At 43.1% G+C, this 24,999-nt stretch overlaps 2 protein-coding genes across 5 annotated transcripts in view; one reads left to right on the top strand and one right to left on the bottom strand.

Moving 5' to 3' along the window:
* The first annotated feature begins 1,550 nt into the window (after nucleotides 1-1,550).
* Nucleotides 1,551-20,787, top strand: LOC309538654 (sodium-dependent neutral amino acid transporter B(0)AT3-like). The gene is made up of 12 exons (XM_082234442.1): nucleotides 1,551-1,824; nucleotides 4,466-4,606; nucleotides 6,290-6,427; nucleotides 10,260-10,441; nucleotides 11,573-11,683; nucleotides 12,420-12,532; nucleotides 14,039-14,167; nucleotides 14,975-15,125; nucleotides 15,976-16,180; nucleotides 17,118-17,277; nucleotides 18,717-18,873; nucleotides 20,526-20,787. The coding sequence occupies exons 1-12, from the start codon at nucleotides 1,626-1,628 to the stop codon at nucleotides 20,706-20,708; spliced, it is 1,869 nt and encodes a 622-aa protein (XP_082090568.1). The 5' UTR covers nucleotides 1,551-1,625; the 3' UTR covers nucleotides 20,709-20,787.
* Nucleotides 18,880-24,999, bottom strand: part of TERT (telomerase reverse transcriptase) — a gene marked incomplete at its 5' end in the record, with an annotated part of 85,732 nt that continues 79,612 nt past the window's right edge. The window contains 2 exons of one of the 4 annotated variants that reach the window (XR_014222289.1): nucleotides 18,880-20,535; nucleotides 20,926-20,988. Coding sequence is in view for 2 of the 4 variants with exons in the window: in XM_082234196.1 (XP_082090322.1) it covers nucleotides 21,813-21,916 (104 nt within the window). Of the gene's footprint in view, nucleotides 20,536-20,925; nucleotides 20,989-21,792; nucleotides 21,917-24,999 lie in introns of all 4 variants that reach the window. The other 3 variants (XM_082234196.1, XM_082234197.1, XM_082234199.1) reach the window with 3 other exon arrangements.

Below are 24,999 nucleotides of genomic sequence, written 5' to 3'. Positions count from 1 at the left end.
CACTGAGAAGGACTGGACTGATATGCAAGGAATTACTAGATACTTAGGGACGCGGGTGGCGCTGTGGGTTAAAGCCTCAGCGCCTAGGGCTTGCCGATCGAAAGGTCGGCGGTTCGAATCCCCGCGGCGGGGTGCGCTCCCGCTGCTCGGTCCCAGCGCCTGCCAACCTAGCAGTTCGAAAGCACCCCTGGGTGCAAGTAGATAAATAGGTACCGCTTACCAGCGGGAAGGTAAACGGCGTTCCGTGTGCTGCGCTGGCTCGCCAGATGCAGCTTGTCACGCTGGCCACGTGACCCGGAAGTGTCTTCGGACAGCGCTGGCCCCCGGCCAATAGATGTGAGATGGGCGCACAAACCCCAGAGTCTGGCAAGACTGGCCCGTACGGGCAGGGGTACCTTTACCTTTACTTACTAGATACTTAAAGGAAGCCATGAACTGTAAACTGCAATCCAAAACTACTAGGTTACACTGGTGCTGACTCTTGGAAAGTGAGACGTTTCATGCAAGAACCAAACATATTGGGGTGAAATACCTCTATGTGTATGATGTGGTACAAGATGGACTTGTTGAATTGGTGTATTGTCAAACCAAAGAAATGACAGTCAATATTCTGACCAGTCCTCGACCAAGACACTGTTTTGAGAACCTTTGAGTTAAGATGGGACTCCCAGTGGTTCATTTATTGAGAAGGGGTTTGTGGGATAATCAGTTTCACATAACCAACATGCTTAAGTCTAATTAATGCATGAAGGGGTTAATACCATAGAGTATGCTGTCCTGTCAGGCTTCACTATCTACTTCCCCTCAACTTGGAAGGAACTACGTCAGGGGTCTGCAACCTTTAAGACAAAAAGAGCCACTTGGACCAAAGGAAAAAAACCTGGGAGCCGCAAAACCATTGCGACATTTAAAACAGTGGGGAGTGTCGGGGCACACAATGCGCCTCCACCCCTCGCTGGAGGGAGCCGCAGCAAAGGTGTAAAAGAGCCACATGCGGCTTCGGAGCCACGGGTTGCTGACCCCTGAACTACGTAATCAAGCCTTTGTTCTCCAGTTTACTTGAGAAGCTCAGCATGTGAAGAGCTTTGAGTTGGTTGCTCCAGCTCAACTGCATGGCTCTCAGCATCCATTCTTGAGTTCCTCTACCAATAATTTAGGAACTTCTGCCGCTTTGTAACTAAGGTGAATATTACTGCCTGTGCAACCTTTTATGAAACACATGAAGCTGACCTTTGAAGAGTGTGTAAGTAAACCATTTTTTAACTTACCAAACGTGTGGTCTTTTTCCTATACTAGGGAAAGAGGGAACCTTTGGGAAAAGTAATACAATTTAGAGTTTGGACTGAAAGGGTTAAATTATATCTTTACTGCTTCCAAGAGGTAAGAATTTTTCTGTTAAATTCAGTGCCTCATCTCAACGCTGTAATTTGTGTGGCTGTAGGTTGCTAGGTTGTTTTATCTGGATTCTTTGGTGTGATGTCGCAGATGGAAGTTCCATCCATTGTTCATAATTCCTCTTCTGCCCCCCCCCTTGCTGCTTACATGGTGAGTGAGGAGGTTCTGTTGCCTGGCTGCTACTAATATTGGAGAAATATGTGGTGAAAGGAAAAAAAGAGGTTGTAAAGATGGCAACTGATCAACCCAAAGGCAGTGTTGAAGAGTATAAAGTAAAGATGGCAACTGATCAACCCGAAAGCAGCTCTAAACACTCCCAAAGGCCCAAGTGGGATAGTAAATTCCAGTACCTTTTAAGCTGTTCCGGATTTGTTGTGGGTCTTGCAAATGTGTGGCGTTTTCCATACTTGTGCCAAACCTACGGAGGAGGTAAGAGAAAACCCACCTTTTAATTGATTAGTTGCATGATTGTTCAGACTAAACTATGACAGACTCCTCTTGTTCTAAAATAATATGTGTTTGGGGTGTGCCAGACCCCTCTAATCTCTGGATCCAGCGATTGTTAAAATTTAATCAGTGCTTTTAATTCTTGGAATAGCCAGGCTAGCCTCCCAGTGAGGTGATAGCCTGGGTGGTGAGCCATTAAGAGAGATTAAGGAGTGCTATGTGAGATGTAAAAAAAGCCATAGGTGGGAACAGAGGTGGCCTAAAATGGTTCTGCAGAGGCAGCTGCAAATGTACTTAAATGTTGCTACGCTCCACCTGATGGCCTCAGCTGTGGCAGATGATAGCTAGAGGGAGGAGACTGTCACAGGAGCTGTAAAAGGGGGTGGAGTAAGTACTTTTTTTGGTGGGTTGGATAAAAAAATAATAATAATTCCATTTATATCCTGCTCTTCCTCCTGAATGACAGATGGCTAAGTGCACAGAGCAAAACAACACAGAGACATTGGGGACAATATGTCACTAAATTTTCTGTTAACTTCAATGCCTCACTGCAACTCTTACGATTTGCATGCAGAGCTTAATAGTATTACTGAAAGACTTACAACCCAAGCTTTAAGTCTTGTTGCGATTGTTATCCATTGTTACTGATTGATTTGGTTTTATTGCATGGATTTAGTGCCTGAGTGAATCAAGTTGTTTACTTTCTCTGACTAAATGGACATGGATTTTTTAAAGTGTTTGGTTTTTTTTATTGGCAAGAAACATGATAAAATAAATAGCCTTGCTTCCAGGCAACCATGACAATAAGAGCCAGGGCGGTGTAGTGGTGGACTCATAATCTGGTGAACCAGGTTTGTTTTTGTTTTTTTAAAATAATTTTTATTAAGTTTCATATTACCAAATTAAACACATCAAACCAATTAATCCAAATTATAACAATACATATCATGTAATCCAATTATTTTCCAAATTATAAATTTTTGTGAGGGGTACCCATGCTTCTTGATCGTCAGGAGTCCAATCCTCGAATATTTTTGCTGCTTTCATCTTAAGAATGATATTTCCAGTCCCCTCTTCTCAATCCTTGTCGTTACTCATTTTCCTTTTCATTCACCTCCGAGTTGCTCCGCAAGTGGGTTGAAAAAACCCAGTCTTATTTGTGTTTCTGTGTGGGCTTTGTGCTGCTCTCTCGTAAATCACTCTCATCCAATAGTCCAGGCATTTCCGCTCGAGCAAGCAATCGCCATTTTGTCGTTCCGATGAAATGCAGTCTAAAAGCTCGCTCTTTAACTTTCCCGACCTGTTGCATCGTAACTTAGTCTTTTTCCATGAGGGCTGCCCCTTCCAGATCACAATCTCCTCTAAAATAATAAATCTTCGGCTCGCCCTCCCCAAGACCAAACCTCCTGCAACACAGGTCTCGTATCACATCTCCATTCTAACTGCGTCACAAAGAGAGCCCTTCTTCTTTCCAAATCCTTCACAGAGTAAAACCTTTAAGTTCATATTATTCCCACACAATTCATTTTTAGTCCCATTTGCAATTAGTTGCTGTGACAGATCTTCTAAGACGGAGGGTTATTAGTTAATCACATAGAGCAAAAAAAATAATAAGTCGTTCCCCCCCCTTTCAGTTCCGTTGCGTTCCATTCCACATACCATGTCTGTAGTACTTTGATGTAATCTTCCGTCTCAGTCTTCTTCATTTCAGTGGTAAAATTGTGAACCAGGTTTGATTCCCCGCTCCCCCACATACAGCTGCTGGATGAACCTGGGCTAGTCACACTTCTCTGAAGTCTCTCAGCCTCACTCACCTCACAGAGTGTCTGTTGTGGCGGAGGAAGGGAAAAGGAGATTGTTAGCCACTTTGAGACTCCTTAGAGTAGTGATAAAGCCGGATATCAAATCCAAACTCTTCTTTAAAAGTGATGTTTCTGTACTTTGACTATTAACACTGTTAAATGATTTTAAGATACATATTATTCCTTGTTGAAAAATGAAGAAATTAGAAACAAGCTACTTTGTCCAAGAGCAACTTCTTTTGCAGCAGCATTCCTCGTTGTAACTTTTTGCCAATCTCTTCTGCTTCTCAAGGAAGGCAGATAATTTAGACATAGACCAAGGGAGCTATGAACACCTGAGCTGACTCCAGCTGATTCCCCTCAAAGTTGATTTAACTTTGGTTTTAGAAAACAACACTACCAAATCAAAAGAGACAAGGCCATTTTGTTCTACCACTATATGACCTTTAGGAATGCTAACGTGGGACAGGGTAAATGATTGGTAGGGGAGGCATAAATACTTTATACTTTCTGAGTTTTTGAAGTATCATATGACAGAATCATAAAAGCATTGTCCAGAATGGATTGTTTTCAGAGATCTCCCCCCCCCCATTCCAGAATTTAAAAAAATGAATAAAAATGAATAAAAACAAGCTGAAATGTAACTGCAAAAACAGCCATCTTTTCATGACTTTCACCTTCTAGATCTTCTACAGCAGGACTAATTTATGCAGTTTAATCCCCACCAATCAGATGTGCTTTCAGTGCATGCCACAGTAAAAAAACAACAACCCACGCTATGCCACTGTTATGAGCTAACTGCTTGGAAATTGTGTTTCTAGGAGCATTCCTGATTCCATACATCACCATGCTTGTGTTGGGAGGCATCCCTGTATTTTTTCTTGAATTAGCTGTAGGGCAACATTTGAAAAAAGGCACCATTCGACTCTGGTGGCACATCTCACCTTACCTGGGAGGACTAGGTAGGTTTCTGCAATTGCCTTTACTTGTGACTATACAATCTTCTAATCATTGCTCCTTCCTGGAAAACGCATGGGTTACATGAGGCTGTAATAGCAAACCCAGTAGTGGTAGGGTAAAAGGTAAAGGACGAGTCAAAGGCAACTACGGGGTTGCAGTGCTCATCTCGCTTTCAGGCTGAGGGAGCCAGTGTTTGTCCTCAAACAACTTTCTGGGTCATGTGGCCATCATATGATTCTATGATTCTATGACTAAATCACTTCTGGTACAACGGAACACCGTGAAGGAAACCAGAGCGCACAGAAACGCTGCTTACCTTCCCGCCACAGCGATACCTATTTATCTACTTGCACTGGCATGCTTTTGAACAGCTAGGGTGGCAGGAGTTGGGACAGAGCAATGGGAGCTCACCCCGTCACATGGATTTGAACCGCTGACCTTCTTATTGGCAATTCCAAGAGGCACAGTGGTTTAGACCACAGTGCTACCCGCTTACCAGTAGTAGTAAACTAAGGCAGTTTCTTGCTTATCTGTCTGGAACAGGGGTCAGCAAACTTTTTTAGGAGGTGGCTGGTTCAACGCCCCTCAGACCTTGTGGCAGGCCAAACTGTGTGTGTGTGCACGCACGCGGCGGAGGGGGGCTTCTCTCTCTCCCCCCTCCCCCAGCCCCCCCCTGCTTTCCTACCTCCGCCGCCGCTCTGCCTGTGGTTGGGAGCCAGTGGTGGTGGTGGTGCTTCTCCTTTCTGGGCCAGCTTTCTCAGGCACTAGGTGCGGGGCCAGCAGGTGCACCAAGCTCCAGACAAAGCCTCGTGCCTGTCACATTGCCCACAGTGCAGCCATGGACGGAGAGGCCAGCGGGTGGGTGTCAAGGCTTCAGATTGGCTGGCTGCTGGCACCAATCAAAGCCCAGCTCCCTTCCTCCACAGGGCATGGAGAAGCCAAGAGGAGGGAGGCGCCGCCACCATGGTGTGTGTGAGGGAGTGGAGTGGAGGGGGAAAGGCACCCAGGAAAAAAATTGCAAAAAAAATGGCACTGCCCGAACAATGAAGCCGATCCAAGTAGCGATTCCAGGACCGTCTGTGGGCCGGATCCAGAGGGCAATCAGGCCTGATCGTGCCCATAGGCCTTAGTTTGCTGACTCCTGGTCTAGAAGATAAACAGAGCCACTGGGGCAGCCTGTCCGATATCACCACCTGAGGCAAAATGGGAATCCCCCCCCCCCAGTTTGTGGTTACCACCACAGCGATAACTATTTATCTACTTGCACTGGCATGCTTTTGAACTGCTACGTTGGCAGGAGCAGGGACAGAGAAACGGGAGCTCACGCTGACCTTCTGATCGGCAAGCCCAAGAGGCTCAGTGGTTTAGACCACAGCGCTACCCACATCCCAGTAGTGGTAAACTCAGGCAGTTGCATGCCTATGGAAGATAAACAAAGCCACTCGGGCAACCTGTGTGATTTCACCACCTGAGGCAAAATGGGAATTGCCTCCCCCCGCCCTACTGCTTAGTTTGTTAGCACCAACGCTTAATTCACAGAGCAATATTGTTTTCCAGACTGCCAGAGTTCAGGTAGTAATTGGATTTGATCTTTCCATAGTGTGAATCAGGCTCTTGCAATATTTATGTTAAACAGCAATTGTCTTTGTTCATGCCAGTTCTGCATGTGCTTGTATATTCCACAGGTTACAGTTCACTGATAGTCTCCTTCCTAGTGAGTGTGTATTATAATATGCTTTTGGCCTGGATTTTGTGGTATTTTATAAACTCTTTCCGAAACCCATTACCTTGGAGTTTCTGCCCAACAGATACCAGCAAACCAGGTGAGTTTCCAAGTCTCTTGCTGCTTTCTGTTATTAGTATCTGCTTTTCTATGTATGCTTCAACCACTGCATTAAATTGTTTGTCCAACTCTGCCACAGTCAGCAACTATTAGACCCAGGTGTGTTCCTGCCATGCCTCCTTTGACCCTAGCTACAGATTGGGATAAGCAAAAGCCCTACAGGTGCCCATTTTTCTGTGTAGGCTATGCACACATTATCAGCTGTGTCTGTGTGTCAGGTTGCATTTGTGCACACCAGAGACGGGATGGGGATGAACTGCACGTCAAATGTGGCTTAAGTATTCTTTGTGGGTTGAAGCTGATTTTATGGAAAACACACAAAATAGCAACATTTATCAAGAATTTCTATGCTAGCTCTACATCACTGGTAAAGTCATAGAATCATAGAATCATAGAGTTGGAAGAGACCACAAGGGCCATCGAGTCCAACCCCCTGCCAAGCAGGAAACACCATCAGAGCACTCCTGACATATGGTTGTCAAGCCTCTGCTTAAAGACCTCCAAAGTAGGAGACTCCACCACACTCCTTGGCAGCAAATTCCACTGCCGAACAGCTCTTACTGTCAGGAAGTTCTTCCTAATGTTTAGGTGGAATCTTCTTTCTTGTAGTTTGGAGCCATTGCTCCGTGTCCGCTTCTCTGGAGCAGCAGAAAACAACCTTTCTCCCTCCTCTATGTGACATCCTTTTATATATTTGAACATGGCTATCATATCACCCCTTAACCTCCTCTTCTCCAGGCTAAACATGCCCAGCTCCCTTAGCCGTTCCTCATAAGGCATCGTTTCCAGACCTTTGACCATTTTGGTTGCCCTCCTCTGGACACGTTCCAGTTTGTCCGTGTCCTTCTTGAATTGTGGTGCCCAGAACTGGACACAGTACTCCAGGTGTGGTCTGACCAGAGCAGAATACAGTGGCACTATTACTTCCCTTGATCTAGATGCTATACTCCTATTGATGCAGCCCAGAATTGCATTGGCTTTTTTAGCTGCCGCGTCACACTGTTGGCTCATGTCAAGTTTGTGGTCAACCAAGACTCCTAGATCCTTTTCACATGTACTGCTCTCAAGCCAGGTGCCACCCATCTTGTATTTGTGCCTCTCATTTTTTTTGCCCAAGTGCAATACTTTACATTTCTCCCTGTTAAAATTCATTTTGTTTGTTTTTGCCCAGTTCTCTAATCTGTCAAGGTCGTTTTGAAGTGTGATCCTGTCCTCTGGGGTGTTAGCCACCCCTCCCAGTTTGGTGTCATCTGCAAATTTGATCAGGATGCCCTTGAGTCCATCATCCAAGTCGTTGATAAAGATGTTGAATAAGACTGGGCCCAAGACAGAACCCTGTGGCACCCCACTAGTCACTCTTCTCCAGGATGAAGAGGAACCATTGATGAGCACCCTTTGGGTTCGGTCAGTCAGCCAGTTACAAATCCACTGAGTGGTAGCAGAGTCAAGACCGCATTTTACCAGCTTCTTTACAAGAATATCATGGGGCACCTTGTCAAATGCCTTGCTGAAATCAAGGTAGGCTACATCCACTGCATTCCCTTCATCTACCAGGCTTGTAATTCTGTCAAAAAACGAGATCAGGTTAGTCTGACATGACTTATTTTTCAGAAATCCATGCTGACTATTGGTGATCACAGCATTCCTTTCTAGGTGCTCACAGACTGTTTGCTTAATGATCTGCTCCAGAATCTTCCCTGCTATTGATGTCAGACTGACTGGGCGGTAATTATTTGGGTCCTCTCTTTTCCCCTTTTTGAAAATAGGGACAACATTTGCCCTCCTCCAGTCTGCCGGGACTTCGCCTGTTCTCCAGGAATTCTCAAAGATGACTGCCAGTGGTTCTGAGATCACATCTGCCAGTTCTTTTAATACTCTTGGATGCAGTTCATCCGGCCCTGGAGACTTGAATACATCTAAACTAGCCAAATATTCTTGTACTATCTCCTTAGTTATTCTGGGCTGTGTTTCCATTGCTGAATCATTTGCTCCAAATTCTTCAGGTCGGGCATTGTTTTCTTTATCGGAGAAGACTGAGGCAAAGAAGGCATTGAGGAGTTCAGCCCTTTCTGTGTCCCCTGTTTGCATTTCACCATCTTCTCCTCTGAGTGACCCCACTGTTTCTTTGTTCTTCCTTTTGCTACGAACATACCCATAAAAGCCTTTTTTGTTGCTTTTAACCTCTCTAGCAAGCCTGAGTTCATTCTGTGCTTTAGCTTTTCTGACTTTGTGTCTACACGTGCTGGCTATTTGTTTGAATTCCTCTTTGGTGGTTTCCCCCCTTTTCCATTTTTTGTACACATCCTTTTTTAATCTTAATTCAGTTAAAAGTTCTTTAGATAGCCACCCTGGCTTATGTCTATGGATTCAAAAACCAACAGTGGGAGCATACTAGAGCCAGAACACAACCTTGGATGCAATTAATCCCTTCTATTCTTGCATACAAAAAGCACAGTTGAGGTTGGGGGTAGGGTTCACCCCCCCGTCACCTACCCAGATGCACTGCACTTTAAATGGACATCTTCCCATCCCCAGGCCTGCTCTTCAGGGCAAGACTCAGCCTAGTTAGGCTGTGTCCTCATGAACATGTGTCTGCAGTTGCACCCCAAATCTTACAGCATCCAAAAGGACAAAACGACAGAGAAAGCAGCATCTGTAAAGTTGTACAAAAAGGGAATAGGATATGAACTGAACTAAACACTCGGCAAAGTAATGCAGCAGAGGTAGAATATTTTTATTTATACCCTGCCCATCTGAATGAAGCAGCAGTGAGTTCACGTTTAAGGCACAGCTTAGTTTAATAATGGTTTGAAGTGCTGTGTAGATGGGGCCAATAGCTTAAAGCAGGCGTGGGGCATCTTCACGCCCTCCAACTCTTACTGCACTACGACTCAGACAAACCCAAGCCATAGGCCATGCTTGCTAGGGCTGATGGGAGTTGTAGTTCAATGACAGCTGGAGGTCCAAAGGTTCCCCACTCCTGGCTTAAAGTTTACTAGTTATGCCAAAGCAAGAGCTTCCTGTGCAGAGAGAACTGATGCCCGAAGAAAGGCCCCCTTCCCTTTCATGGAATAGCTTCAAGAGGATGAGGCACATATCTATTCACCTGGGGTGTGCCTGGTTGAATCCCTAACCCAAATATATGTAGGGCTAGAGAGTTCTGTTCCAGGCTTGGTCTGGAAGAGCTGAGGTGAAGCATCTCGTCTTGATGTCATTCTTTCGGGAAGCCCTGTTTGTTAATCAAGAGGAGGCTATTCCCCAAACTAAACAATACCTCATTCTAGAACTCCAGAAGAGAGGGGTTTATGGTAGGTTCACACTTTCCAACAAAACAAAACAAAACACAAAACAAAACAAAACATGGAATGGAGTTTTTTTAAAATGCAGTATACCATCTGCATGCTCTATTGGTGCAGAATGGGAAAGAAGCCCTCTACAACAGAAGGAACTTCTCTTTGCAATCAAATAAATAACATGACATACAGGTTACTCAATATTATTCCAGTGGTGTGTGGAACTTAATGAATCTACAATAGTCTTCCCCAACCTGTTGACCCCCAGATGTTTTGGGTTATGGCTCTCAGAATTCCTGACCATTGGCTGTGCTGGCTGGGGCTGATGGACGTTCTAGTTCAAAACATCTGGATGGCACCATATTAGGAAAGTCTGTTAAGAGCATGGTGCGGATAACACCAAGATTGCAGGTTCGATCTCCGTATGGGACAACTGCATATTCCTGATCGTCAGGATCCTTTCCAACTCTTCTATGATTCCATCTGTTTTGATAATGCCTTCTGTGCTTGTTATTTCAGAACTTATTGAAGAATGTCACAAAAGCACACCTACCAATTATTTTTGGTATAGGTACACTTTAAACATAAGCACGGATATTGGAAACAGTGGCCCACTTCAGTGGTGGCTGGTTTTATGTTTGGCAGCCTGCTGGTTAATTGTGTACATTTCTACAGTACGAGGAATTGAATCGACTGGAAAGGTGAGCAGGGATTATTACCAGACACCTGTATTTCACTGACCTGGTCCTTACTGAGGTGGTAAAGCCATCTTTGCACTGCACCACGTGAGACAGAAGGCAGCTCACATGAACGAATGTTCTGTCATATTTTTAAAAGGCACCTGCCCATTGAAAACTAATACGTCTGCGTGGAGGCTAGGTTATAATCCATATGCAGGAGATATTTTTTTTCATGTGTTTGATCAGCAATACGTAAAGCAAATGAGAAACAAAATTATTGATTAATTAGCTATAAAGTGCAACTATGAGGAACACAAGTGTTCCCATTAGACTGCAGGGCTAAAGCACCTTGGGATGGAATAGCAGTTTAGATGGCCTGACTCGGACTGTGTCATAAAACGTCATAATGAATAGTCAGTTGAATAATATATTGCTTCTTTGGGCAAATATGTTGAGCTTTTTGGCTACCATATGCCCTTACATTTTAACTTTTAGATATTATTTTCGGAGAACGAATCCCAGTTATGTCCAGGAAAATCTGGATGTATGGATAAACCCAGCATTCTCTGGTGACTTTATGCACCTAATAAGGACCTACAGTGTTGGTCCTTAAGGTGTCACAAGGTGTTTTCTACCTTTTTTCTCTGCAACATAGAAAAATGCATGCTTGCCTTTTTAATTAGTATCTTACTTCTCATCCGAAGAGTTCAAGCTACTTTCTCTTTCCTCTTGCACACAATCTGCTCACAATCTTTCAGTCAGTTGGACTGGAGAATTGTCTCAAGGTCACCAGTGAGCTTCATGGCCGTAGGCACCAACTTGGACAAAATGTTGGGAGGGGGCCCCCACTGCCTGCACTTCCCCCACCTCCCTGCACTTCTGTGGAGCACACCTCCACAGGTTTCCTCAATTCTAGTCTGCCATGTTAACCACTGCTGCACCACACTGGATGGCACCATTATGTGGTGATGTACACACATGCATGAGCTTCTGCATTTCCTCAAACCACCCTAAACAAAAACAGTTTATCACTGAGTTGGATTCAGCTGCAACTGTTCAGTAATTTTGTGTGCACAGTATCTGTTTCATGGTATTGCCTTAACCTCTTCCTGACACTCACTTTTTTCTTCTCTGCTTTGCTCTTCCTCTTAGGCAATATATTTTACAGCCCCATGTTCTTTCCTAATTCTAACATTATTCCTAATTTATGGACTGACTCTCCCAGGAGCTGTTCACGGATTACTCTACTTCATGACTCCTAATGCAAGTATTTATTCAATTGATCCTTGGTGTTCCAGATGATGTACGGAAAGTCTGACTTGGTCTTTTAGAGGTGGCTTTGAACTTTGAACTTTCCTCCATGCTTCTTCTTAGTTTACCACTTAATACTAGTTGGGATCCACACATATTCTGGCAATTGTACTTTGTTAACTCCCTCTGGAATCTATGAAGAACAGAAACTTGTGTAAAAAGTGCCCTTTTCTAAAATTCACGAATATAGGCAACCCTGGGTCAAATCTTATTTTTTGGTAGACAGGGCAGAACTACACTTCATTGTGCAAGCATGGGGTGTCCCAGTTCTGTATTTGAGGAAGCCAGTGGGCAGGTCATTAATCCTCCCTATGTCCACCAATTCTTCCCTACAAATGCTCCCCTGGGCTGCTTTTTGTTTCTCCGTCTGGCAGGGTCCAAGACTGGAAGATGCACAAATGAAGGTAAAAGCACTCTAGTGAGCATTTGTAAGGGACTATCGCCAAACATGGAAAGAGTTAGCACTCTCTCCTACACACTGATTCTACCGCCCTACAAGCCCCAGGCAGGAAGTTTGTGAAACACTTGTTTGCCAGTATAATGCATTGTTCTGTTCTGAATTTGTTGAATTCAGGAAACACACTAATTTTCCACTGCTTGCCAGGAAGGCCTGTATCAGTGAAATATACACAGGAATTATGAGACTAATAATGTGTTTAGCCCTGAACTCTCTCTGTCTCTCTCACAGCTCAAGAAGATCAACAATCCACGTGCCTGGCTTGATGCAGCCACCCAGATCTTTCCCTCTCTTTCTTTAGGATTTGGGGGACTCATAGCATATTCAAGCTACAACCCGCCAATGTAGGTATAATCTTGCAGTTTTGTTAGCTTTCGCTCACAATGTGGAGAGGAGCTGTTTGACGCAGTCAAATAAACTTCTATGAGATAGCGCCTCAGTGATCTCTGGAGACAAGACTCAATTCTCATTCAGCCCACACTGGAGCACAGGAAAAGCGGTTGGCTCTGTTCTCTTGATGTTTTCCTGTGTGAGCAACCCAAAGATGCTCTCTATTGTTCTTTCTGCAATGCCAGTGCTGGGCAAAGTTCAGCTACGTTTGAGATGCAATAATGAGAAGGCGAGTGACTGAGGCGGCTGCATGCTCTCAGTATAACATATGCCTTAAGGTTCCTGTGAGAATAAAACAGCATAACTTGCTTGTATGCTACCTTGGAATCCTTTGGAGAAAAGTGAGCTCTAAATGTGATAAATGTATAATATCTGGGCCCTCTCCAGTCCCAGAATGATGAGAGATTTCAGGGATTCCAGTGCATGCACCAGGGCTGGTTTCTGTTGAATGAGATCAGAAGAGTCTTACTGACATTTCTGTATCAAAAGGCTTTAGTTATACAAATATACAGCATCAACACTCCTCCCCCAGTAGATTTCTAGAACCCCCAGTGCCATTTCATTGGATTTTCACAGAGGGTTAGTCATAATAATAGTAATAAAAATGATTTATTATTTATACCCCGCCCATCTGGCTGGGCTTCCCCAGCCACTCTGGGCAGCTTCCAAAAGAATATTAAAATACTATAATACATCAAACATTAAAAGCTTCCTGAAACAGGGCTGCCTTCTGATGTCTTCTAAAAGCTGGTGGTTGTTGTTCTCTTTGACATCTGGTGGGAGGGTGTTCCACAGGGAAGGCGCCACTACCAAGAAGGCCCTCTGCCTGGTTCCCTGTAACTTGGCTTCTCGCAGTGAGGGAACCGCCAGAAGGCCCTCGGTGCTGGACCTCAGTGTCCGGGTAGAACGATGGGGGTGGAGACGCTCCTTCAGATATACTGGACCAAGGCCATTCAGGGCTTTAAAGGTCAGCACCAAGTCAGGCCTTGTCTTTTTCAGACTCTGTTCTAGGGCTGCCTGCTTGTTTTCTCTTTCCCACACACAAAAATTGAGGACAATTTTTATTGTAATTATTGGTAGGTTTTAAACATATTTTTTTTACATGTTTATAGTTTTCATTCTATCCATGTTTAATTGTATTTCAATGATTTTCTCTCTCTCTAGTGGTTCATGTTTTAAAACTGTAAGCTGCTTTGAGTCCTGTCAACGAATAAAGAAAATAATAATAATAACAATGACAAAACCAACATATTTCAGTAGTGCCTTCAGCTATTTAGTTTCTGCGACAACATGCCATCTGTCAATTGCTTTGTTTTGCTGTTCTGGGATTGAAAATATTCAATGAAGAATAGAGTACAAGTACTTCAAATAAAATAATAAATGTATAACATTAGAAGTTACAGACTCGGTGCTGGCCTTTGTAACATTTAATCGGGTTGTTATGTACTTGTTTTTCCTAGTAATGATTGTGAACTGGATGCTGTCATGATAGCAGCAATAAATTCTGTGACTTCTTTGTTTGCATCAATCCCAATTTTTTCAATTCTGGGGTTCAAAGCAACAGTGGCCTATGAAGAATGCTTGGAAAGGTGAGCCGTTCAAGTTTCACAGTTGTTGTTGTTGTTTAGTCGTTTAGTCGTGTCCGACTCTTCGTGACCCCATGGACCAGAGCACGCCAGGCACTTCTGTCCTCCACTGCCTCCCGCAGTTTGATCAAACTCATGCTGGTAGCTTCAAGAACACCATCCAACCATCTCATTCTCTGTCGTCCCCTTCTCCTTGTGCCCTCCATTTTAAGGTGTTGGTCCAAGTTCACAATTTTTGTTTTTCATTGTCTAGAATTTTGTGTCATCCCCCCCTTTAAACCAGTTTAGGGGACCCCAGAGGGCAGAATTAAAATAAGATTGTAGCATAGAACACAAAGTATACAATCCTGCATGTTCCATGTGCATATTCATTAATTCAGGTATACAGGCAACTTCCTGTTTGTATGGGGGTTGCGTTCCTGGTCCCAGCACACGTCAGTGGTTGTGCATAAACCCGTTTGGCCCCTGGAGAACCAGTGTGGCGTAGTGGTTAAGAGCGGTAGTCTCGTAATCTGGGGAACCGGGTTCGCGTCTCCGCTCCTCCACATGCAGCTGCTGGGTGACCTTGGGCCAGTCACACTTCTCTGAAGTCTCTCAGCCCCACTCACCTCACAGAGTGTTTGATGTGGGGGAGGAAGGGAAAGGAGAATGTTAGCCGCTTTGAGACTCCTTCGGGTAGTGATAAAGCGGGATATCAAATCCAAACTACTACTACTACTGGCCTGCCCCTATTTAAAGCAAATTGCTGTTGTTTTTCTTAGGGACTATGGCAATGCAAATAATTCGTATCATTCCTGACTTTACTGACAGAAATGTTAAAAGCATCACCAAGGCATTCAGGAAAGACAACATCACTGTAGACAACAGCACATTTTGGCTCAGTTATTTGAATGGAACAGATATCAATAAACTGGCATCTCTCAAACTGGCAAATTGTGATCTCCAGTATTTCCTTGATAAGGTATTGTACTTGCATTGCATGAATGAATGGGACTTCCTTCTCTGGTCACATTCCATGAAGGCTTCTGCAGCTTACACTGCATTTTTCTGTAGTTTCTCTGCTGGACCTCTGCCATGCTGCAAGGGGGTCACAGCCCTCGGTCTTCAGCTACCGCTGATGTGATGGCCCAGGCAGGAAATTCTTTCAGAAGAGCTGTGTTTAGCTCTTTGGCTTCATACAAGCTGCTGTGTCTCTGGTAAACTAGCTTGTTACTCTACCCATATGTATGAGTGCACAGAGATCACAAGTTGTTTGCCTGGTTATCTCCAAAGAAACACAATCTACCTTCCCCCCTACAACTACTGTTACTGGGGTGTTCCATGGCCACTTTATTTAGCCACAAATACTTGCACACAGAAGATGGGGTTCAGGGTACCCACCAGAACTCTAGTCCAGCTTGATAAGTTTCCCCTTATAATTCTGCAGAGACACACACAAACCATATCTGTGTCTGCACGTATGAGCACTAAAAGAGCCACAGAAAGCAACCTGTGAGCTTAGGTGGCTGCTTTTATTATTTTATTACCTTTCCTTCACCCTTAGCTCCCAGGGCAAGTGACAACGATTTAAAATGCAACACTAAAAACAGATTACAGCAACTTAATACCATTAAAACATGGTGAGTCCCAAAAATGCACATCTCAGGTGTCAAGGGTCCAGGTCAAGATAAGAACTTGTCATCGGTAATGACTGTATCTTATTCCAGATGATGGCTAAATGTTGAGTAATACAACATTTTGCCTCTGCATTAGAATAAATGACATTTAGAAATCAATCTGACAGTTTTTACCATTATTTGTGAATATTGCAGAGTGTTTCTGGAGCTGGCTTGTCCTTTATTGTGTTCACTGAAATCGTCATTAAGATGCCTGGATCAAACACTTGGGCGATTCTGTTTTTTCTCATGCTGTTCAGTCTTGGTGTATCTTCCATTTTTGGACTCATTCAAAGTATCTTGACGCCTCTCACAGAATCTCACATTGTGTCTAGATACATATGCAAGGAGGCTGTATGTGGTAAGGCATCTTCCTCAAATCCTTTTCTTTGCTGTTAACCATGCTCAAGATTAATATGGTTCATTATTTATATGTACATTATTTCAGCTATTGTAAATAATAGTAGCTTAATACTATCTCTGTATTGCAGATGGGGGCTGAGATAGGGTTCGTGGGCATGACAGTATTTCGATGGACTATCCTGGCTCATTGCTCATTCTCTTAGCTGCTACTGTTGTTTCAAGATACGTTCTTTCCAGATTCATTAACCTACCCAGGGAGGTTTGGCTGGCACCTTCATTATACATCTTTAAGTGTCAGGCAAATAAAGTTCCTCTTCAACCAGGCCTTGGGAGAGAGAGAGCCAGTGTGGTGTAGTGGTTAAGAGCAGTTGTCTCGTAATCTGGGGAACCGGGTTCGCACCTCCGCTCCTCCACATGCAGCTCCTGGGTGACCTTGGGCCAGTCACACTTCTTTGAAGTCTCTCAGCCCCACTCACCTCACAGAGTGTTTGTTGTGGGGGAGGAAGGGAAAGGAGAATGTTAGCCGCTTTGAGACTCCTTAAAAGGGAGTGAAAGGCGGGATATCAAATCCAAACTCTTCTTCTTCTTCTCTGGCCTTTTAAATGTGTTGTGTGAGTGGGGGTGATTGTTTTGTTTTTGTTCTATTTATTTTGTGCTTTTATCCTGTATTTTTATCTTGTGAACTGCCCTCATATCTCTGAAGGGCACTATATAAATTAATAAACAGTAATAACAACAATAACAATAATCTGGTGAGCAGAAACTGTACAGTCTTAATGATGCCACATTGCACCCATTAACCATTAAAGAGAGGTGAGTGGCAAAAACGGAACAGACGTGTTGGGATTGATTATAAACGCACATGTAAACACCAATGGTTAGGTTTTCTTTTATTTCATTTGTGTAAATTGACTAATGAATGTTGTTGTCTGTAGGTTTAATATGCCTTACTGCCTTTCTGCTGGGCCTGCTTTTTGCTCTGAGATCAGGAAACTACTGGCTTGAGATGTTTGATGCCTTTGGGGGAACCATGCCTTTGCTAGTCATTGCTTTCTTTGAAGTGATGGGTGTTGCATTTCTTTATGGAATGAAAAGGTATGGCTATGTTTCTTCGTTTATGTAGCTGGATAAGCCCTTAGGTGCATAAGCAACTCAAGGCAGATGAACACGTGAGGCTGTATTCATCACTAAGCATTTCTATTGAGAAATAAACACACTACGGAGAAGCTAGGCAATCCACCTACATCTTGTGATGCAAATCAGGATTTTTTAGTGATGGAGTGCCTTGCCCCCCCCCCGCCTGCTCTCCCACTTACTCTAATGCTTGAAGAGGGTTTACAAGGTAAACTGGTGTCTAATCTGGAGTGCTTCAGACTGCATTAGTGAGTTGTGTTTCAAAACTGAATACTCATCCATGGGGGGAGCCGTTATGTTTAATATGAGGGGCATTCAGTCTGAAGAGGTACAGTCGCCAACAGCCATTGCTATTTGAAGTGGTATGGCCCAGGACCCAGATTTACCAGCCCCCCCCCCATCATAGGGATCATGAGAACCAAGCCCATTGATAAGCTGGTGAGGTGTGACACTTCCATTTCCCTCCTTTATCCTGTGAAAACAACACTCTAGGCAAGAAACCTTTATTTAGTCTATTTATTTAGAAAAGCATTTCTGTACCGCCAAAAAAACACACTGGGGTGATGCGCAACATAAAATACAATTACAAGCAGTACCAATAATTGTGGAAGTGGCTGGCTAAACAAAACATTAAAGAGCAATGAAGATCTGATTTTTAAGCGAAGCAGGAAAGTCAAAAGTGAGGGTGTCTGCCAGATCTGTTCCTGGCCTAGGTGCAGCAAGTGATACCTTTTTATTGTATTTGAAGTATAATCACATGTCTCCCTGCTCAGAAATAAATTCCATTGCATACAGTGGGAATAAGATCCCAGCTAAGGTTTGCAGCCTTATGCATAATTTGGCGATATACACCCCACAAGTTGCAATAGGATAAAAGTTTCCTATCTGTTGTGTTTAATTTATTTGTGCAAACGATCATTTGATTTGGGTGTGTGTGTGTGCATGTGGCCTACTTAACAGCCCAAGCAACTGCCAGGGAGGATAGATCTCTATTTGAGAGAGTCCTTGATTTGAAAATCCCTCTGGTTTAAAAGATTAGGAACCCTAGGCAGGGAGAGCAGGGGCTTCAAAGTTAACACCTGGAAAGGAGACGGAACAGGCTAGCTGATCAGTCTTCCCCACTATGGAGACATGTAATACATTTCTATTTCAGTCACAAAAATCATTTCTAAATTCGCACATAAACGTTTTACGCAAACGTTTTATGCAAGCCTGAATCCTCTTTTGTTTGCATTTCCCTCTTTTGAGTAATGCTTATGTAGCTGCTCTACTTGTTCAAGTGATGAGCAGGCATGCGGTCAGAGGAGAAACAGAAGTTTAGCTGGCTTCATTTTTACTAAGGTTGCATGCAAGTGAATTGTCCACAGATCCCTCACTAAATATATCCATTTCTTTAACAGATTCAGTGCAGATGTGGAAAAGATGATAGGAAGACCACTAAAATGCTATTGGAAGGCAATGTGGTTATTTTTCTCGCCAGGGACAATGCTCCTGATTTTTTTCTTCTATGTACTTGTTGAGCCACCATCAAGCTACAATACTTGGAACCCAAATTATGTAAGTTACCTTTATACAAGTCATTACTAGTCTTTCCCTAATTTGCATTCATGGGGGGGGGGGGGATTGAGCTCTCACTCCAGTCTTGCTGCTACTCCTGAATCTCAATTCAACTCCTGAATTGATAAAGATGCTCTGCTTAAGCACAGAATTCCTGGGCTATCACTAGGGCTTACAGGGGGTCCTGCAGCTAATTAACCTCACCAGATTTTTAATGCTGGATTTTTTTAGATATGCTGTAAGACACCCAGAGTGGCCAGGGAAACCCAGTAAGATGGGTGGGGTATAAATAATAGAATTATAAATTATTAAGTATAATCAACAGGATGCTTTATGTTGGATTTTTTATTTAATGTCCGGCCTCTTTTGTTTCAGCTGGACATTTAATAAATGGTTTTACATTTTGATTTTATTACTCTGCTGTAAGCTGCTCTAAGAGCATTCCTGAAGAGCAACTTAAAAGCAGGTTGTATAAACAGACATCCTTTTCACACCAAGCCCAAAGATGCCATCAGTCATATACTACAGCCCACCAAGGGCTTGACAGTGATCCTGGCTCTTGCCATCTAGGACACCAAGCTAAAACAGGCTTTACAGAACCCTACATGCCTGCTGGGCTGTTTTCTTCTTTGTGGGGCACAGGAGGTGTGTGTCTGCTGTACGAGTAGTGAGCCAGCAAACTTGCGTATGAACCTATTACAAGATGATATTGCCTGGAGAAAGACAGTTAGGTTGTGTATCCACAGTAGTGGACAGAGGAGGAATGACCAATGGGGGTGGGATGCAGAAAGGAGTGCCATAGCGCACCTGTAGCAGCAAACATACTTTTTCTGTACAGTCACAGTAGGTGCTGTAACTCTCTAATGGTTTGACTTTACCCACAAAGGCACACTCTTCCACTTTCTCCCAAGACAGATGGATGCCATGTGGTTCCTAGTCAACCATGCAGACACTGACCAGTTCCAGATCTGTTCAGCTTCATGAGTTTTCAGATGATCAGCCTTGATGATAACTGTTTGCTATCAAGTCCCAGCCTACATAAAAACAGAGAGATTTCACCATTTGGTGTGACAGGAGTGAGCGTTCATAAAAACAGTGTTTTTTGTTACACACAACACACCACTAGCACAATGGGGCTTTCCCCCCTCTCCTCCTCCCATGGCATCCTAAAATTTGCTCCAGAGCAGGCACCCCCAAACTCGGCCCTCCAGATGTTTTGGGACTACAGTTCCCATCACCCCTGACCACTGGTCCTGTTATCTAGGAATGATGGGAGTTGTAGTCCCAAAACATCTGGAGGGCGAGTTTGGAGATGATTGCACCAGAGGGTTTGGGAAATCCCTAGAAGGTATTTAGAGGGTGCACCAGTGGAGAGGAGGAGGAGTACATACCATCATGTGAGGAGACATTCTTGTGCTGATGATAGTCTTAGCCCTACACTGCATGCAACTCAGGAGTCTTCCCTTTCCCTTTTGGAATATTGCCAAGCTTTGCTTAGCTCCCACTTTGAAGTATTAACAAGCTGTAATTCCTGTCCTCACTTACCTGGGAGCAATCCTCATTTAACTTGATGGGATTTACTTCTGTGTAAACGCATAGAAGATTATGCTGTTCAGTGTGGCTTTCATGCAATACATTTGTTTCTCCCAAAGGTACATTTTCCTGCAAAAGAGTCAAAAAAGTATCCTCCCTGGGCTGTCGTCATCTCTATCATGCTGGAAAGTGTACCATGCTTGATGATCCCTTTTGGAGCCATTTATCAACTTTGGAGAATTGTGTTGAAAAAGAAACTGCTACAAATAATACATCCAGACACCAGCACTGGTAGCACCTGATCTTAACTTTTGTTTCAGCTATCTGCTCACCCTTGTTTCCCCCATCCTATCCTGACCAATAAAAAAACCCACACATGTATCCTCAAATTTAAGGTATTCACTCAGTAAGAATGTAGGGATTTCTACGTAAAACCATTTTCTAAATAAACACATTTTTATATATAACATTTAGGAATGTTCATAATGCATAACACATAAATTATCTAGTAAGTCTTACTATGCCAACCATATAAGGTAGGTCCACATTCTTATACCTATATTGCAGGTGTGGGGGCTGAAACTGAAAGAAAGTGCTTTGCCTAAGGCCATTCGGTGCATGGGATTTAGAAATGGGGAAACTGCTAGGGGCTGATTACAAAATAATGACATTATAAGTGGACACCCTCCAAAACATAAGTGGACAGAACATGGTAATTCCACAGTAAGGATCTTTTCAGGCACTACCCTTTTGACAGATTGAGATATATAAATAATAACTGGAATTTAGAAGACACAATCCATTAAGTCACAAGTTGTATTTTCTAAATTGGAGATCTGAGTCTTACCAAGTAATTGGGCTATTACCAAGAAAGATACAACAACTGTTTTTGCTGAAAGGCCATGTGCAGTACAATAATAGTCTTGGTTTCTCAGCAAGGTTTAAGGAAAACCACATGGTTCTGGCAGCCACAATTACAAAATAATGTGCTACCGAGTTTTTAAAACAGAAGTCACATTTTTAAAAACAGTTTACAAGGCTTAGTGAATGGAACACAGAAACTTGCAGCCATAGATCACTTTTTAGGCAAGATACCAGAATAGGCATCTCACCATTGTTGGATTACAGACAAATATATTTCCCCCTGACAGTTCCAGGTTAGGTGAATTTTTTACACAGTAAAAAATAGAACTAAAAATGGAGCATATCCCATTACTTACTTTGCTGATAAAATACTTTGAAAACGTCACTTTGAGCTCATGTATTCATGACACTAAGCGTACTTTCAGGCACCAAATTACTACATTTTTCCTGCTTTGGGATACAGGAGGTTGACTTAGCTATTTATTCCTTTTTCTTTTTTAAAGGAAAAATAAATCGGTTTACCTATAATAGGACCGCATCTATCAATCCAGAATGGCTTTGAAATCTTCATATAGTGGTGGTTCTGTTACTTCCTTCAGGAGCTGTACAGAAGCTTCTGGAATTTGCCGGAGCAACTGTATTTCACCTGAAAAGATGAATGCTAAAATCAGCCAATCGCTGCTCTGATAGACAAATCATTCCAAACAGGGTTATTGGGTGGTCCACAGGCTGTCTTTTAAAATGAGGGCGGTCATTTTTTGCCAATGCAATGCCTCTGGGCTGCAATGGCCCACTGGCCCACTCCATCCCTGCACTCCCAATGACATTTTGAAACTGCACGTGATGGGGAGCAGGCTTCCTAGCTGCTTCAAGCACCCCCCCCTCCTGTGGTTTCCAGTATTTGGAACCAGTGCTGCCTCCCACAGTGGAGGGAGAGCAATAGTCATAACGGCTAGTACCCATCTCCTTCCCCATGAATTATTCTAATCCTCTTTTAAAGCCAACCAACTTCATGACCATCACTGCCTCCTGGGAGAGAAAGTTTTGTAGTTTGACCATAAACTTGCCCATCTCTAATATATATAAAAAGGAATTATATGGCTATTTAAAAATAGTTCAATGTGCTTGAGACTCTCAAATACGTATAACAGATTAGCTTTTATTGCAAGAACTATGCCCCTCGAAAGTACAAGGGAAACAATTTTATTTGTTTAACAAAAATTATATACTACTTGATTGGCATAAAATCTCTAAGTGATTTATAAGCCCACCTTACTGGACTGTTTTAAGGATTACAAATAAAATGCATACAAAATGCTTTGCAGCTCTGACAAGTTCTTTATAAATACTAGGTGCTATTGATTCCAAACAGTAATTTTGAACACAGGTATTACTTAAATGTGACTCATTAGCATTACTGCACTTTGCTTGTGGCAGAAACTTCTTTGCATACAGAGGGGGCAAGCCAAACCCAAGGCAGCCACCTGACAGGGTTTTCTTATCATGTTGGTTATCTTCTTTTTTTACTTTGTGTTGAAAGTGAGAGAATAACCATACATTGTCTGAGATCTCAAATATGTAAGTACACATGTTCAAAGAAACACACCCCAAGTTACTTTATGGGTCTCTCTTCACTCATGCTGTGCTCAGCATGCCTTTGATTGCCCAATCCACAGTTGCAACATTACCCACAAGGACTATTTGCTGAATATCTTGTTTGGGCAGATGAAGAAAATTTGTTTTCCCCTCAGGGAAAATGAATTAGCTGCTCTAAATTGCTTACTAATTGAAATTAAATGATCAATCACAATCTCTGTTGAGGCTTCTTTTTTCTTCTTCTTTGTCGATCAGTCCATAAACACGGTTTATGTTCTCCATAAACACGGTTTTAACAGTGAGTCCGTAAGTGACTGTGGAGGTCAATTCTGGATCCACACGTCCTTCCACAGTGGGGACACAGGTTTCTGGGCGGGAGTTGATCACGGTGTGGATTTGCCAAGTGTGCCTTTCCCTTAGCATGTTTCCTGCTTTCATCCTGAGTTCGAGAGTTTTCAAAGCCCATGACACGTTTGGTGATGGTTGTTCTCCAGTTGGAGTGCTCACAGGCCAGTGTTTCCCAGTTGTCAGTTTTTTTACTACATTTGTCTTGAGAGAGTCTTTAAACCTCTTTTGTTGACCACCACCATTACACTTTCCATTTTAAAGTTCAGAATAGAGTAGTTGCTTTGGAAGACGATAATCAGGCATCCACACAACATGACCCGTCCAGTTGATGTTGTAGAATCATTGCTTCAACACTGGTGATCTTTGCTTTTTCCAGTACACTGGCATTAGTTCGCCTGTCTTCCTAGGTAATGCATAAATGTTTTCGGAGACACTGTTGATGGAATCTTTCTAGGAGTTGGAGATGGCGTTTATAGGTGGTCCATGTTTTACAAGCGTACAGTAAAGTTGGTAGTACAATAGCTTTCTAAACAAGCACTTTGGTTTCCCTGTGAATGTCCCTGTCCTCAAAGACTCTGCACTTCAATCGGGAGAAAGCTGCATTCGCAGAGCTCAGGCAATGCTGGATTTCAGCATCAATGTCAGCCCTTGTGGAAAGATAACTGCCCAGGTAGGAGAAGTGATCAACATTTTCCAAAGTTACACCATTGAGTTGGATTTGTGGCGCTAAAGAGGGGTTGTTTTTTGCTTGTTGGTGCAGCACTTTGGTTTTTGGGATGTTGAGTGATAGGCCAAGCTTATCATAAGCTTCTGCGAAGATATTTAGGACGGTTTGGAGGTCATCCTCTGAGCGTGCAAACGCTAAGTTGTCATCAGCATACTGAAGCTCTATGATGGAAGTTGTGGTAACCTTACTCTTTGCTTGCAGCCTGCTCAGATTAAAGAGCTTTAATGATTTCTACTCCGGTGTGGAGTTTCCTTCCAATGAAGTGTAGGATCATGACAATGAAAATAATGAATAGAGTTGGGACAATAACACATCCCTGTTTAACACCTGATCCCACTGTGAATGGTTCACTTTGAGAGCCCTTGTTACCGGCGATTGTTGCTGTCATATCATAGAGGAGCCAAATGTTCACAAATTTATCTGGGCAGCCAATTTTCAGAAGGACAGTCCACAGGGTATTACAGTTTACAGTGTCAAAGGCCTTAGTCAGGTCAATAAATACCATACACAGGGGTTGGTTTTGCTCTCTGCATTTTTCCAGCCACAGCTAATAGAGAGATGCCTTTGATAGTTTCCACAATCTGTTCTCTCACCTTTTTAAAAGAGACTGATAATTTTGGCATCCCTAAAGTATACTTGGATCTCCTCTTTCTCCCAGATTTTTCCGATGAGCTTATGAAGTTGTTGTGTAAGGTCAATTCCACCCACTTTGAAGACTTTAGCAGGTATCCCATCAGGTCCGCTGGCTTTGTTGTTTTTCATTTGGTTAATAGCTGTACACAGCTCTCCCAGATCTGGAGAAACTGCAAGCTCATAGTGGGGTGAAATACCACTATGTGTATGATATGGTACAAGATGGACTTGAATTGCGGTATTGTCAAACCAAAGACATGATAGCTGACATTCTTACCAAGAAACAGTTTTTAGAACCTTTGATGTTATTCCCGGAGGTTCATTTATTGTGCATGCAATTGTTACATTTTCTTGAGAAGGGGTTTGTGGGATAATCAACCTCATATAACCAACATGCTTAAGTCTAATTAATGCATGAAGGGGTT

This window comes from Podarcis vaucheri, assembly GCF_965113315.1.
Source record: "Podarcis vaucheri genome assembly, chromosome: 8".
NCBI classification, from domain to species: domain Eukaryota; kingdom Metazoa; phylum Chordata; class Lepidosauria; order Squamata; family Lacertidae; genus Podarcis; species Podarcis vaucheri.
The sequence above is the reverse complement of the archived record's forward strand: the minus strand, read 5'-3'. Positions and strand labels throughout refer to the sequence as shown.